The sequence below is a fragment of the Parambassis ranga genome, chromosome 5 (genome assembly GCF_900634625.1).
Source record: "Parambassis ranga chromosome 5, fParRan2.1, whole genome shotgun sequence".
In the NCBI taxonomy this organism is placed as follows: Eukaryota; Metazoa; Chordata; class Actinopteri; family Ambassidae; genus Parambassis; species Parambassis ranga.
The window spans coordinates 12,816,067-12,831,995 of record NC_041026.1 but is presented as its reverse complement, the minus strand read 5'-3'; the positions used below and the strand labels follow the sequence as shown (position 1 = coordinate 12,831,995).

At 39.4% G+C, this 15,929-nt stretch overlaps 1 protein-coding gene across 1 annotated transcript in view; it reads left to right on the top strand.

The window, feature by feature from the left end:
• Positions 1-15,929, top strand: part of grip2b (glutamate receptor interacting protein 2b) — a 62,109-nt gene extending 46,180 nt beyond the window's left edge. Inside the window, exons 12-25 of the mRNA XM_028406061.1 lie at positions 2,962-3,107; positions 3,944-4,024; positions 4,548-4,553; positions 5,775-5,838; positions 7,162-7,307; positions 8,131-8,275; positions 10,284-10,437; positions 10,604-10,790; positions 10,876-11,032; positions 12,501-12,615; positions 12,736-12,949; positions 13,032-13,234; positions 14,198-14,344; positions 15,204-15,929. Of these exons, the coding sequence (XP_028261862.1) occupies positions 2,962-3,107; positions 3,944-4,024; positions 4,548-4,553; positions 5,775-5,838; positions 7,162-7,307; positions 8,131-8,275; positions 10,284-10,437; positions 10,604-10,790; positions 10,876-11,032; positions 12,501-12,615; positions 12,736-12,949; positions 13,032-13,234; positions 14,198-14,344; positions 15,204-15,362 (1,924 nt within the window). The 3' untranslated portion in view covers positions 15,363-15,929. The remainder of the gene's footprint in view (positions 1-2,961; positions 3,108-3,943; positions 4,025-4,547; positions 4,554-5,774; positions 5,839-7,161; positions 7,308-8,130; positions 8,276-10,283; positions 10,438-10,603; positions 10,791-10,875; positions 11,033-12,500; positions 12,616-12,735; positions 12,950-13,031; positions 13,235-14,197; positions 14,345-15,203) is intronic.

Genomic DNA, 15,929 nt, shown 5'->3' with positions numbered 1-15,929 from the left:
AGGTAGGGTTTTCCAAATATTTATGTGTATGCGTCCACAACTCAGTCCTGGTTTGTGTCGCTCTGTAATTGTGTTTCCATTTAAGTCTCTGTGCATGAACTCTCACTTGCGTCTGCCTCATGTGTCACTCTATGTGTATACTGTGTATGCTGATTGATGTTTCCATCATATTAATCGCTTCTCTAAGTGCTGGGTGTGTTTCTGCACCCCGAGGCCACACTCCCGTCTCCATTAGCGCCCACGCTTACATCACTAATTAGCTATAGCTTCCCCCTCGCCCACACTGGAGGAATCAATAAGTACCTTTCTTTCCATTTGACAGAGTAAATCCAAATAAACCCCCTTTCACACCACTCTTAACCACAACTGACACCCTTTGGAAACTATAAGTCTTAAGTGATGGAGTGACCGGTGAAGCCACTGTCCTAATTCTGCTTTAATGGTGCTAGAAGTTTGTGCACTGCTCAGAAAACACAAACTTATTATTTATTACCAAGGATAAATGAAATGTCTGCATGATCAAAGCTATAGTTTGGTATCTATTTTATTATTATTACTGGAGGCATTAAAAAAATGAAATACATAAAGATTAATTATGCTGCATTAGTTGCTTCTTTCATTTGGGCCATTTCACCCACAGTGATAATGGTACAGAGTGATAATTCTAAGCTCATGGTGAGTCACAGGGTGCTGTGCACATTGCAAACCACCGCTATTCTTACTGTGAAAATGCAAATGTAAAATGAACAATTAAAACAAGAGCTCACAAGATCAGCCAGACAAGAAGTGGCTCACTATTTTTATTTATATTCCTTTATTTTAAAGGACACTGCCTGCACATAAGCACCACATGCATAAAGCTTAAGATCACACCTTTATTTTTAGCTCACCCTGTATTTAGTTTTAGGTTTAGAATCTCTTGATTACATTAAGAGGTAAATTTGCTTAGGTTTAGTAAAAAAGAACATCAGGTCTCGGTTACCATGGTTACAACTCTAGCCCCTTCTACAATATGAATTTGTTGCTTGAAAAGCAGGGATGATCACAGGTATTATAAAGCCATTGCCCTGCTGTCTTTTTTTCTGCAGTTTTCCCAGAAATGTAATTTAATATGATTGGTCCTTAACTTCATTATGACTAGCAGTCATGCCAAATCCATACATTTTGCATGTTGGCAGGACATGATATGATTCTGATGTTTTCCATGTGCTGAATCAAATAACAATTCAATTACAAAGTACAAGTTGAGCTGACATCTTCCACTTTGTATCTGCTAGTCACCAGGTTAGAAGCCAAAGGTTTTGCACAGTCTTTAGAGCTTAATTTTAGATGAGACACAGTGGAGAAAAATAGACTGAGCATATTGATCCACCAAAGGGCACACCAGAAAAACCAGCGTTTATTTTGCAAGAAAATACCCAAATGTTGGTTGATAGGAGTAACTGAAGAATGCAAGTACAAGCCATTATAAATCCAGAACTGTATCTGTGTGGATATGAAGCTTTGGGTCTAATCAATACATACATACAAGTCTATACACCAAGGCAGATAAACAGTAGGAGTCAAAGCAATGTATTTAACACAAATATATTATGGTTGGTGGTTAACTAAAAAGCAAATATATAAAAACAGGACAAATAAAAGCAAAAAGTAGGAAAAAGATGAACAAATAATAGGAAACAGGAGAGAACGGAGAGGCTGTGACAGGCCATTTAATCCCCAGTACATCATGATAAAGATGTCTGACTGTATATTGATATAAATCACCCACTCATTTCTCAATTAAGGACACAGTACATCAACTCACTTTAACTGTCAGATGTGTCCTTGGTGCAGGAAAACTGTAATTATTTAGCAACAAAGAGCACCATGACTGTTATCTTTACTCAGTGGAGCTATGTAATTCATGACCTTTGACCCCTAAGTCATTGAATATTTTCATCTTTTAGATGGTAGACTAATAAATTTCCACTATGTTTTTGCATCACTCTAAATATTTCATTGGTTTATAATAATAATTTTATTTGCTGATGCATGGCTGCAGCTTGTTCTGCTGTCTGTTTAAATGCTACATTATTTCAAAAAGTTACACTCACTGCCACCTAGTGGCCGTTTTTGCCACTGTAGTAAACTTGCAGAAGAATTTAGGTCAATAAGGCATCATTGGGAAACATGGGGACTGCTTTAGTTTGCAGTATTACTGTCTCACTTTGTTGAACAGTATTTGTCAGTGAGTATTTTTGCTCTATCACGCTTTATCTGTAAGCAAAATACATTTGTTTTTGTTTTGTTTGTTTCGCCACCAATACTTTGTCTACTTGCTAGCTAAAATTGCTGTAAGCTAACAGTAAGCCTGCTAGCTAGCTAAATTGATAATTAGTAATAATTCATCCAATTGACCTAGTTTGTAGTAAAAAAAAATCCACAATCTTCAACATCTGTGTGAATTATCACTCAAAATAGTTAGAATTCACCAGCTCTACCTTAGGGAAAGGTTTTTAGCATGATTCATGATTTTAATAGTCAAAGTTAATAAGCTCATTTGAACGTTTTGGTAAAGTAAAGCCGAAATAGCTGCATTAAAAGTCATATTTTAGCCAAAAATAATACAGCACAGTGGGCAGTCTGTTCTCATGTTATCTTTGAACAGTGAATTCAAGAAAAAAATATCACAGCTAGGGGGTCTACTTAGTGACAATTAGTACACTCACATGCTTGAAAAATTTGGACCCTGAGGGTAATTATGTTTAAAAAGGCATAAAATAGGTACATAAACATGGTTTATTTTAAGCACTAGGGCTTGTAAACATGATACTGAAAGAAGAAAAAAAAAGCTCATAATTATTTTTGGAAAAACAACAATGCGCTAACAACAAAGAGGTCTATCTACCAGCCCTCAAAGCACTAAAACTGTTCATTTTTATAGTCTTTCTCACATCTCCGTGGTAACTGTCGTTGTAGGTGTGGCCTGCTGCAGGTGGGAGACCGTCTCTTGTCCATCAACGGAATCCCAACAGAAGACGGGACACTTGAGGAAGCCAATCAGCTCCTCCGAGACGCAGCACTGACCAATAAGGTCACACTAGAAATAGAATTTGATGTAGCAGGTCAGTGAATTTATGTAGTTAATGTCGGCTAACATTAGATGACTGTTGGGGTAAAAGTATAGTAGAATGTTCATTATTAGTTTCAAAAGCTTGAAGCGAGACAAATGGTCTTGTAGAGGTGGAATGAAAATTACCTGGATGACTGATAACATTCATTAATAGTTAGCATCTAATGGTTGTGTTTGATTGTATATAAACACTGGCTTAGAGACCTTTTGTGTCAGCACAAGCAGACATGGACAGAATAATTACAGCTGTTCAGTGCACGGCATGGCCCCATCAACATGCTTTTAACCCCAAGGAAAAGTACTCAGAGTTCAGGCACTGTATTATAGTCTTTACCTCTGATTTCTGTGTAAGTCACACCAGGTTGCAATGTAGTGTTGGAAGGACTCTGACTCTGACTCTGATAACTGCTGCTATTTTATTTAAAGAGTTTTCCTAGTGCTTTTACTTTTAAACTTCTTGATAACAATGCTTTAGAGTATTGGTGAATATTTACAGCTTCACTCTGAATTAGAAGGATGCGGAAGCGAAGTGCTGAAACAAATATAATGTGTTAAAAAATCTTAAGTGGGTGCTCTGTTATCAAACGCCTGAATGTTTATGCCTAGATGTAGAGTTGTTTTACTGGTGGAATTAGTATTTGACTGCTCACACAGACCAACAGTGAATTGCTTCAGTTTACCCCGAAGAAGAGCAAATTACAGAAGATAAGAGTAAGAGCTAAAAGCCACGTAATTACAAATGTTAAGCAGGATGAGTAGAATTATTTGTTGCTTTTTATTTACTGGCTTTCTGCGTTAGATTAACACTCATTTGTGTTTGTGTTGCAGAATCAGTGGTGCCGAGCAGTGGTACATTTCATGTCAAACTGCCGAAGAAAAGAGGAGTAGAGTTGGGTCTCACCATCAGTGGTAGGAACACACACACATGCTCTTCAAACATATGTGGTATTTTTGGGTTTTGGACAGCTGCTGGCAGAGTGTTTAAATTTCTGAAGACCACCCTGTGCCTCTTCAAAGACATCCACCCACACGCACACAAACACATATACACACACTTGTATTTTTCATGGTAACCCAGCCTGCAGGGAAGCTCTGCTATAAACATCAACAATGTTTATTAAATGGTACAGACACTGTTTTTCATTGTGATGCCACTGGCTTTGCCAGCAGTATGAACACAGCCTTGCTTCACACAAGTTGCTGATCTTTTAGTCTCAAGCTGTTTTTATGTAGTTGTGTCTGCATAGAATAAGTGTAGAATTTTAACTTTTTATGTATTCACTTCTTCTAGCGGTTAGAATGTTGATTTAAAAAATGATTTTGTCATCAATACTGTCAAAATGGTGACATCTGTGTTTATCCTTTATCTTGTGAAATGGTATTGTGATGGACAAGCTCTTATCTGTGTTGTTGGATAGCAAAGTGTTTTCAGCTCCCAGTTAGCAGTGTCCATTTGGAGTTTGTTGTGAATATGTGTGGACATGTTGTATTATCAGCTAAAAAAGTCAAGCACATGCTTAAACACAGAGCATCCATAGTCGAGCTTTCATCCATTGTACATAGTATGTGTTGATAAAGTAGTTAATTACATACTGTGCTTGTAAAGCTTGCATGTGTTTAGTGGGAATGGCCTGGAGTGTGTGTACATACTTAAGTGTCACAAATATATAAACACAGTTATGTATTATTTAAAGTTACACTAAGTGACAGGTAGGTGATTGAATTTGGTGCATTTTTAAATATTTGAAAGACAATAATTGAAGACAACTTACTGGAAGAAGTGTGTGAAAGAAAAGCAAGAAAGAAAAGAAGTGTGTACAAGCAGGCCATGGCCACATATTTAGATGTTGTGTGTTCACACAGTTTGTTGTGAAAATGTGGGACCTTTAATGTCTCAGATTGTGGCCCTTAGCTTTAGTATTCTGTCTGTACCTTTGTATGTAGCAGGTAAATGAGAATATTATTGTTGCTGATAAAAGTTCCTCTAAAGGTGATTGAACACTTTAACCTATGTTAAAAGGTGTCACTAAATGATTTAGAGAAACACTTCTAATGATGGCTTTTTTAGGGGATTTGTCCAATATGAATGCTGATATCTTTGTTTAATTAATGGTACCTGTCTAAAAGCAGTCCTTCCTAATAACGCAGCAATCTCTACAATCGTCCTTGTTTTTTTTTTAGCAATGTTAATGACAGATTTTCCTGAAACTGTCCCCTCTGATTCTGCAATGGCTCAAATAAGACAGTAGTGGTCTGTAACACACAGTAAAGTAACCCTATTAATCACCTCAGTGCACAACAACTCAACTTACATGATAGTTAGCTTTACCAATCAGATTTTTGAATTACATTGTAGTGTTATGGGTTGTACTGCAGAGTAATCTGCATGGTGCAATAGTGCCATCTTCTGAAGGAAACGTTTCACAGCTTATAACAAGAGGAAAAAAAGATTCATATTCCATTAAAATATTTTCTGCCTTCTTTCCCTTCCTCTGTGGCAGTGCTTTATCTGTGATATGTACACTTTTTACAGAAACAACAAACAAAAAGTTGACATTACAACCATTTGTTTATGTACTGTGTATCTAGTTCAAGTGGTTGTTTCTTTAACAATGATTGATTGTGCTGACAGTGCTGCTCCTGTTGTCTCTCTCCACAGCCAGTAAGAAACCTGGAGAGCCTCTTATCATTTCTGACATCAAGAAGGGCAGTATGGCTCATAGGTACCTGACATGATCTTTTTTGTTATAATTCTTCAGTGAATATGACACATTTCAGTTAATTTAGTTGTGTGGGAACCAACTTTATTCTTTTAGTATTATAGAAGTAGAATCAAAGTTTCCTTTTTTAGAATCCTTTTTTATTAGTGTTTTAAAGTGTGTTAAATGAAGCTGTATTTTACCACACAGCAATAATTCGGTAGGCTTTACATGTAACATACACTCACCAGCCACTTTGCTAGTACCGGGTTGGACCCCCTTTTGAGTTCAGAACTGCCAAAGTCTTTGTGGCATAGATTCAACAAGGTGTTCCTCTGAGATTTTGGTCCATTTTGAAGATAGCATCACACAGCTGCTGCAGATTTTATCCATCCAGGATGTGAATCTCCCGTTCTACCACATCCCCATTGTGCTTGTGAATTGAGATCTGATCACTCTGGAGACAACTGGATTACAGGTAGGCAGTGGCATTTAAATGATGTTCAGTTAGTACTAACGGGCCCGAAGGACGCTTAAGAAAATATCCCCCAGCTCATAACACTGTGATAAAAGGCCTGAATCATTGATAAAAGGCAGGATGGATCCATGTTTGATGTTGTTGACGCTTAATTCTGACCCTACCATCTGAATGTCACCACTGAAATCAAGACTCATCAGACCAGGCAATGTTTTTCCAATCTTCCATTGTCCATATTTGGTGAGTCTGTGCAGACTGTAACCTCAAGTTCTTCTTCGTAGCTGACAGGAGTGGCACCTGGTGTGGTCTTCTGCTGCTGTAGCCCATCTTCTTTAAGGTTCAGTGTTGTGTTCAGAGATGGTATTCTGCACACCTTGTGTGTCTTTGCGTTACTGTTGCCTTTCTATCATCTCGAACCAGTCTGCCCGTTCTCCTCTGACCACACAACTGTGGATATTTTTTCCTTTTTTTCTGACCATTCCCCATCAAACCCTTGAGATGATGTGTTTGATGTGAAAATCCCAGAAGAGCAGCAGTTTTCAAAATACTCAGACCACTTGTCTGGCACCAACAACCATGCCACGTTCAAAGTCACTTAAACTCCCCTATTCTGATGTCCGATTTGAAAATCAACAAGTCACCTTCACCACGTCTGGATGTCTAAATGCATTGAGTTGATGCCATTGGGATTGGCTGGTTAGTTATTCGTGTTTACAAGCAATTAAACAAGTGTACCTAATAAAGTGGCTGGTGAGTTTGCAAAATACAGTGAGAAACCTAATAAAAAGACAAGTAATAAATATATGCAGATCACTGGATAGCTATATGTTGTGTGCCTGTTACTCCTTTGCACTTTCTCTCTCCTTTAGAACAGGAACACTGGAGCCTGGTGATAAGCTGTTGGCAATCGACAACATCAGGTTGGAAAGTTGTTCCAGAGAGGATGCAGAGCAGATCCTCCAGCAGTGTGAGGAACTTGTTAAACTAAAGATACGCAAAGATGAAGACAACTCAGGTAATTTTGGAAATATAGTTCATTCTGTCAAACAAAAATGAAAACTTGATAGACAGAGAATTCAACTTAAAAAAAAAAAATCAGATTGAAAGAATGATGCACGTGTCCAACCACCAGGTGGTGCTGTTGTCTGTGAATGTGTTTATTCCTGCAGCTGACTTTAGCTTACTGGACTGCAGGATGTATCATTACACTGATCATAGTAGGGACAAAAGAAGCTATTAAACAGGTAAACAAATAGATCCAGAGGGAAACTGTAAATAAATTATATAACACTGTAACAGTTTTAAGTGGTAAACTGCAGGAAAATTATGTGCTTATGTTAATTGTGTCTCTGGAATAAGAAGCTTTATAATCTTATACATACTAAATACTGGTCAAAACGATTGTTAACAACTAAAAGTTACGTTTTTTCTGTTCCCCCATGTGAACATGTGACATGATGACATGGGAAAATGCACAAATACACAGTCAGAGAGGATTATGTAATCTTATTAGATTCGGCACGGGGAATAACATGCACAGACTTGTGTTCCTGCTATATGATGACAGGGCAGTCTTTTCCCTGGTTACCATGGAAACTGTGTCTTCCTAGTGAGTGTAGTCCTGAGAAGACTTTTGACCTACTTCTGGAATAAAATGTGTTAGTGCATGTGTGCATTACCAGTGAGCCAGTAATGTGATGCAGTGTCACCTAGTGAACCTCAAGTGTTTGTGTGTGTATCAAATGAGCAACGTGCATCAGCCAGTATCAACTAGTCATTAGAGCTGAAACATTAGAATAACGTGTGTGCGCGCGCGTGCACGCGTGTGTGTGTATCAGATGAGCAGGAGACGTCAGGCAGTATCATCTACACAGTGGAGCTGAAGCGGTATGGAGGCCCTTTGGGTATCACCATCTCAGGCACCGAGGAGCCTTTTGACCCCATCACTATATCTGGCCTAACCAAGAGAGGACTTGCAGAGAGGTATACACACACACACACACACAGTCTTTTCTTGGAAATCTAGGTTGCCAGTTTGTGTTGTAATGCATTAGGGAGGTCACTGCAGCTGAAGATTTGGGAGTGTTCTATTTTCACACATTTTAATATTTTGCTTCAGTACCAGCTAAACAGCAAACTACAACTAAAACTGTTCATATAATCCATTAAGATAATATACCAGAAATAAAACCAACAAAAAATTAAAATAGTAAATAAACATGACTCACAAAGGTACCCAAATAACAGTAGCTGTCCCACAAACACAGTTGGTTCTCTGTCAGTTGTGGCTATCTACCAGCATGCACATTATCCCACACAGCATCAACAATTCACCTGCAGTTCCTATGGGGATGATGTGCTTCTGCACCGTGTTCTTTGTGGGTCAGGTGAGCTCATGTGGGCACTGTACAACCTTTCCACTAGCAGCAAATTGAAACACTTTGTCCCATGGTTTAAACATTGAAGGGATTCCTCATATTAAAGACACATATCTAGGGTAAGAATGCCTTTTTTGATATTGGTAAGGGCTTCATAATGTGTGCTTTACAGTATTAGATAAAAGCATCTTTCACACTGTAATTAATGATATAAAGTCTGATTTTGTGTCCCCATTTTTACAGGAACTGCAGTATCTGTATTTGTTTACTTGCTACTACTTTGCTTGTGTTATATGCAAATGGCATGTGCCACAAAGGGGGTAACTGTAGTCTCCTCCTCCATTGTCGGCCAAGTATTTAAACATTTTGAATTGTTTGTCCCAATCAAAACACAAGTATGTCTGTGTGTGCTCAAGGTCTATATCAACATTCATAAAATACAGAACTTTTCAGGATTCTGTGGTTCCATTGCAACGCATGCAGAAACTCAAAGTGGGATTAAAAGAACCAGCTCATATTCCCCCTTTCTAAAAAACTTCATACCCTCATTAAGAGGAATAACAGAAGAAGCCTCTGGCAGTAAATAGAGGGATTCCCCACCAGGAGCCTAGTGTGCATCATGTGCCATTTGACGGGGAGGGATGACAGATAAAATAATGAGAAACATCACGATATGGAAGAGCAGGTGGTGTCCACGGCAACAAAACCAGACTAAAGATGCCATAATGGTTTCCCTGAGTCATTAAACATTCAGTGGTGAAATTCAGCTTACAATAGACACACAGCACTTTTTTTACTGTGAAATATCATCATATATTGTAACAGGGTCATGTGTTATTCTACCAAAACACACTCAGGGAGTCAGCGCACCCCTTACTCAACTGCTCCTCCGACCATACACAGACACACACAGAGACACTGTGACCCCATTTCTTTGAGATTGTGATGTAATTGTTCTATTTCCTGTTTTAAACCGTGGTCGATAAGGCACTTTGACTCAACTTGTTGACTAAAAGCACTCTATAAATAACCTCACCACAGCTTGAAAGGGAAGAAACCACCATCCCTGTTTCACTGTGAGCAGATTAAATGCTTTAACTTTCTTAAAGTAAATAAAAACTTCAGAATCTAACTTTGTTATGTGTGCTCGTGAATATACATACATAAGACTTCATAAGCCTGAGTGACATAAGACTTGAAATGAATGATATCTCCTTCAAAGTAAGCCATGAGATCAGTGATTGTTTGGCATTTTATAGCAGTTTTAATACGGTGGCAGGTGATAGTGGGATTAAAGAGCGCTGTTGCTATTAATTACAGAGTCACCTTGATGTGACATTAGTTATGTGGCTGTTTACATAAGTTCTCTTTAAACATGAATAATGTTAAATTAAATTCACAAACTCCAATCTGTGCTGTAAATTATGGTGCTGAAACACTGTGGCACTGCAACCATAGATTTCAGTTGTCTGTATCTTGTTCTTTGCCCTCTAATAGAATTATTTAGAAATAATTTGTACTTCAAAATGTGTTTTGGAAAAATTGAAAAATGTTGAAATTGAATTTGTACACTTTGTGTACTTGCATATGTCTATGTTTTTGTGTGTGTCCAGGACAGGGGCTATACATGTAGGTGATCGCATCTTAGCTATCAACAGCGTTAGTCTTAAAGGGAAGCCACTAAGTGAAGCAATCCACCTGCTGCAGATGGCTGGGGAGACAGTGACCCTCAAGATAAAGAAGCAGCTTGACAGTGAGTGTGGAAAAGTCTTGAGCTTTTTGTGTTTTCACCATTTGCAATTGCTTATGTTCCACTTGGTCTGAACAAAAGCTCCCTTATAGGCTAATACAGTGAAAATATTATGCAAAAATTAATATCGAAATGTCAGATGTCGCAATAATTTCCCCTTTTTTTTCTCTCCAAGATTTGGAGGAAAGAAAGACAGTGGAGGTAGAGGACACAACAGAGAATGAGATCAGTGACCCTGAGGAGGATGATTTGACAGACAGCCAACAGACCAATAAGCTCTCTGAGTTGTACTCCACTACCATTCCAAGTGTTGACTCTGCTATGGAGTCGTGGGATGGCTCGGGGCTGGACGCAGGCTACGGCAGCCAGGGTGAGCTAATGATTGGTTGTAGGCTAGTAAACACATTTATTATTTACTACAGGCTTTATGTGGTCCTCTCCCTCTTCTACCTTAGGTACATACAGTCATCAAGCAGCTGGTATTGCTCTCCACCCACACGAGTGGCGCAGCGTCAAACAGCAGCGCAGCACCACACCTCCTCCTGGTCGCCGGAAGAACTACCCATTCAGCGATGGAGGTTTCAGTGAGGATGACTGGGACAAACCACCGGGGTAGGCCAGAATTATTTTTTTGTCTTTGTACCTGCACCTCATGTCTGATGATGCAGGTCTTACTGGAATGAGGGATAAGAGGATTTACACAAGAGGTCCACCTGTTTTTTTTAAGACATTTTCATTTGGAATAACGTGTTATTTGTCATAATCATGGCATTATTCTCTGCATAGGTGCATGTAAGCTGAGGACACACTACGTGATTGTTTGTCGGTTTTACCCACATCAGGCAAAGTCTGCACCAGTCAGTACTAGTTGGGGACAGTCGTCATGTGTAGTCCGCACTAAAATCTGTTAGTGTGAGAGGAACAGACCCGACCCAACCTCAGTCAATCAAACATGTTTGAATTTTTTGAGCCGAGTCTGGAGTCTCACACAACCCATCTGTTGTTCACAGATGGGTTGTGTGAACTGATCACTGACCCAACTGCAAACACATGGTGCCAACAGCCAATGAAAAACAGAGAGTGAGACATGGGAGATAACGTCCAATGATGACAAGATGTAGAACTTTTCCACTACTCTATACAAACCCATTTTTTTCTTCATGATGTTTTTCAGTCCGTGTTTGTTTTTTTCTTCCTCCTTCTTACTTGACTTTTTTGGTGATTGGCAAACAACAAAGTAATGCATTAATGCTGTCACAAGAGTTTGCATGAGACTTTGACGTGTTGGTTTGACAAATCATGTAGTCGTCCTCTCCAGGTGCAGTTTTTACATTTGTAATCACCCTGTCATTCAGGCTTCTTTAAAAATCTGCTTAAGCCAGTCTGCTTGTGTGTACTCCCAGTCTTTTAAAACTCTGTTAAGACCGTGAAAGTCGTGTAGCAGCTTTAGCCTCCATATTTTCAATACAGTAGGACTACTGCTTAGTTAACACATTAAATCAAGACAGGGGATTTCTACACTTTATAACTTTATTTTCTGCATTCAGCTACTTCAGTTTTAGAACTGAAGGTTGCATTTTATTTCTTTCTCTGTTGCCAGTATCAGCACAAAGAGTTTATAGTGACGTGTACAAGGTTGAGTCATAATATCAGTGGGACTGTGTGTCTGTGTGTGTATATAAGGTTAAGCCTTGTGAGGATAGTAACATTCACTGGAGTTATATAACACTGTTGGGGGTGGAGAGAATGAGCGGATCGACTGTGAGAAAAAAAAAATCAGCTGCACTGTGAAAGTGAATTAATCTTGTCAGTTGGGGACATTCAGTGTTAAAAGATTACTCATGTCGGATTTAACCAGAGCAAATAGCCTTTTCCTATACAGACTTGGCTCTGAGGTCTCATCGGTCTCATTGATGATTCTATTTTGCAATTTCACAGTTTACATATGTAAAGGTATAGCATATATGCAAAATATGCATGTTGTGACAAGAGTCAGATATGTCAAAATGGAGCATAAAAATATTTGTTTAGTGGCTTGAAATATGTGACTGAAGTATGTGGTTTCTTGTGCATGTGACAGATTTATTGGCCAACAACCAGACGGTATTCTGTTGGATCCAGAAGACAGTTTTTGGTGTCAGGCACTGGAAGACCTGGAGACCTGCGGACAGTCAGAACTACTCAGAGAGATAGAGGTCAATTAGTATTTTTTTCACACTGGCTCTTATTTCAGGCTTTACTCACTGCCGTGTATATAAAAATGCATGCTAACGCACATTAGTTTATGTTAGTGTGTGCTTTTATTTGTTGTGTAGGCATCAATCATGACAGGCACAGCCATCAGTCTAGGTGTCGATGGTGTCAGCAAGTCTCCAGCTGAGCCCATACTGAGCCACAGCAGGATGAGCCCATTGCGAAGGAATTCTCTTCTGCACCAGGGAAACCTGATCCACCAAGGTACACACCTCCACCAAGGCGCCCATCTGCACGAGGAGGCCCACCTGCACGAAGAGGCCCAACTTCATCAAGGTCAGTATGCTGCCACACGTATAAGAGCTATTTACTAAATGTCAAATTACTTTTTTTAAACCAGAAGCTTTATTCTACCCAGACCTACATGAGGAGGCTCATTACAGCCAGGAGGCACATCTGCTCCAGGGGGCCCACCTCCACCAAGATAACCAATCTCCTCTCCTGCACCACGATCCCAAGCCCAAAGCCTCACTCAGAGTATCAGAGAGAACATGGGAGTCCCGTCGGATCAAAGAAGAGATGCAAGGGATTCTGTCCCCGACGCCTCTGGAGCTGCACAAAGTGAGTTCAAACCTTTGTAGTTATCATATCATGATTCAACCAGAAACATTCCAGCAGCGATGTAAATAAGCACAGTTCCCAAAACATTTAGGTTCAGCTTGCATTTAGAATATTTTCTTACCTCCACCTCTCCCTGTTCGGTACCTACTGTTCTTCTATCCTCCACGTTTCCATTTCTTGCTTCATCTGACTGCTGAGACCAGAGATAAGTGTCCACATTGTGACAGAGAGTGGAAAGCACAGGTGGTTCAAGTAACAACAGTTTCAGTCTAAGAGGTTACATTTCAAAAAGCCATAAAAGAGTGTAAGAGACATTTTTATAGTGCAGTGCATATTACATAATATAGTTAAGAATCTACACTACAGTTTCCAAAACCCCTCGGGTGACTGTCATGCTGACTGATACACCCTTTACCCTAACGTAGATTTACAATCGCATTTCATGCAAAAGGCTCCTCAGACATGTACAGTTCAGAATGAGAGATGATTTGCTGTCCACAGAGAGAGAAAATACTTTAAACCCTTAGCTCCCTCACTGATGGTTGCTTTGGCAATCAGACAAAATTTTACAGGCTTTATTGGCATCTCAATAAAAGATCATGCAATATTTATATATCATGATCGTTATATTTTTGTTAAGCCACAGAAAAACAGCTGCCCTGCATCACCAGTTGTAAAGACATGTACACAAGAGACAAGATAAAGGAAAGCCATTATACATTCACGCATTAGGTATTTATTTGTTGTGTTAGTGACAACAACGGCTGGCAATTTAAAAGCTTTCTTTACATATATGTAAAAACTTTAATCAACAAACCAACCATCTGACATGTGGTCTGCCTTTTTTATGAGCATCTGGCATCAGCTGCTGGCTGTGACATTTTGCCATAAGATTTTTCATTGCTCTAAAAAGATTCATTTTTTTCTAAAACTACTTCACATCCTTGTGTTGTCCTTCTACAGGTAACTGTAATAAAAGATCCAGAGAGCGATGACTTTGGCTTCAGTGTGTCAGATGGCTTCTTGGAAAAAGGCGTTTACGTCAACATGATCAGACCTGATGGGCCGGCAGACAGAGCAGGCCTTAGACCCTATGATAGGATCCTGCAGGTAATGCAAAGGGAGTCAGCGTGATATTTCAAAGTGCTAGCATCCACAATTAAGTATTGGTGTAGAGCTGCCATAGTTATGACTGGTGACAAAACTCTTAATAACAGTAAGACAGGCAGTAAGTAAAGGTGGCTATGTTGAATTCCTAAGTGAGGACACTGGAAAAATATGCACAAAAAAGCCTGAAAGCCTTGAAACTAAATAAACATACCACATAGTCAGGGTATAGGGAATCATTTTTCCTGAAACAAAGACAATGTTATGAGTGATAACCATGTTTCTTTATTACTTGGAACATATGTCTTATTATTAGAGCACTTTACAGAAACCCAGAGCCTGACAGTGTAGGCCTATAGCAGCATAGGTATGCTAAAAGTTAACGATTGATTGACTCTATGATACCTGTGGCCGTAGCCATATCAACAAGTGACTGTATCTATACCTAACTTTTCTAAAGACTATATGTTGATGAAGATTCTCAGACATCCAGGTCATAATAATACGTAGAAAAGATTGAAGCAAGGCGTCTGGACTTGTAGAGTTTTCTTGAAGACGTTTCGCTGCTCATCCAAGCAGCTTCATCAGTTCACAACTGATGAAGCTGTCTTCAATCATCTCTACGCTCTACAGACTATAGTTTTGACTAGTTATACATTAAACTACACTTTACTAAACAGAAGGGTTTTAAGCCTGGTCTTAAAAGGTGGAGGTGGTTTCTGCCTCCCGAACTCTAGTTGGAAGCTGATTCCATAGTAGCGTTGCCTGAAACAGCAGTTAGCATTTAAACCTTAAGCAGCAGATATAAAACATGAGTCCTACCTTTTACCAGCAGTCTCTCAGTATCTTTGTCTTTGTCCAGGTAAACCACGTAAGGACAAGGGACTTCGATTGCTGCCTGGCGGTGCCTCTCATCACAGAGGCTGGAGACAGACTAGAGCTGGTCATCAGCCGCAACCCACTGGCCAACAAAGATGCAGAGGACAATAACAACACATTAGACCACCCGCTAGACCTGTAAGAAACACAAACAAACACAGGTGAACACACACATGCATTCATTTTGTCACACTCAGGCAGAAAGCAGATGAAGAAGTGGCTCAAATGCACACACACACTCACCTATATACACCCCAACGTGCTCCACTAACTTGCAGCAATTCTGGTAAAACACACAGGCCCCTGCTGGAAATACTTGCATGCTCACCCCATCTTATTCAAACTGGGTTTAGTATATACTCTAAGGATGCACCACAACAATGCAGACAACAGTTTTTTTCATTTTTTCATAAAACAGATAAATACCTGCAATCTGGGTTAATGAATCTAAAAATGATCACACATAACCAGTTTGCAGATTCCATTTGTTTTATGGAAACACAAAATAAGACCTAACAAAAGATTGAACGAACAGCTGATGAAATAATTGTACATGACTATAGTCTGTACAGATGTAGCCACTTTAAAAGTCCATAAAGCCGCTAAAAGTCTGCTGAAGTACTGCTGCTACCGTGCAATTACCAAGAGCAATTTTCTGGAATGGGCAGTTTAGCTCTTTCCCCGTCTGTTCTATGAAGGTAGAACCTAA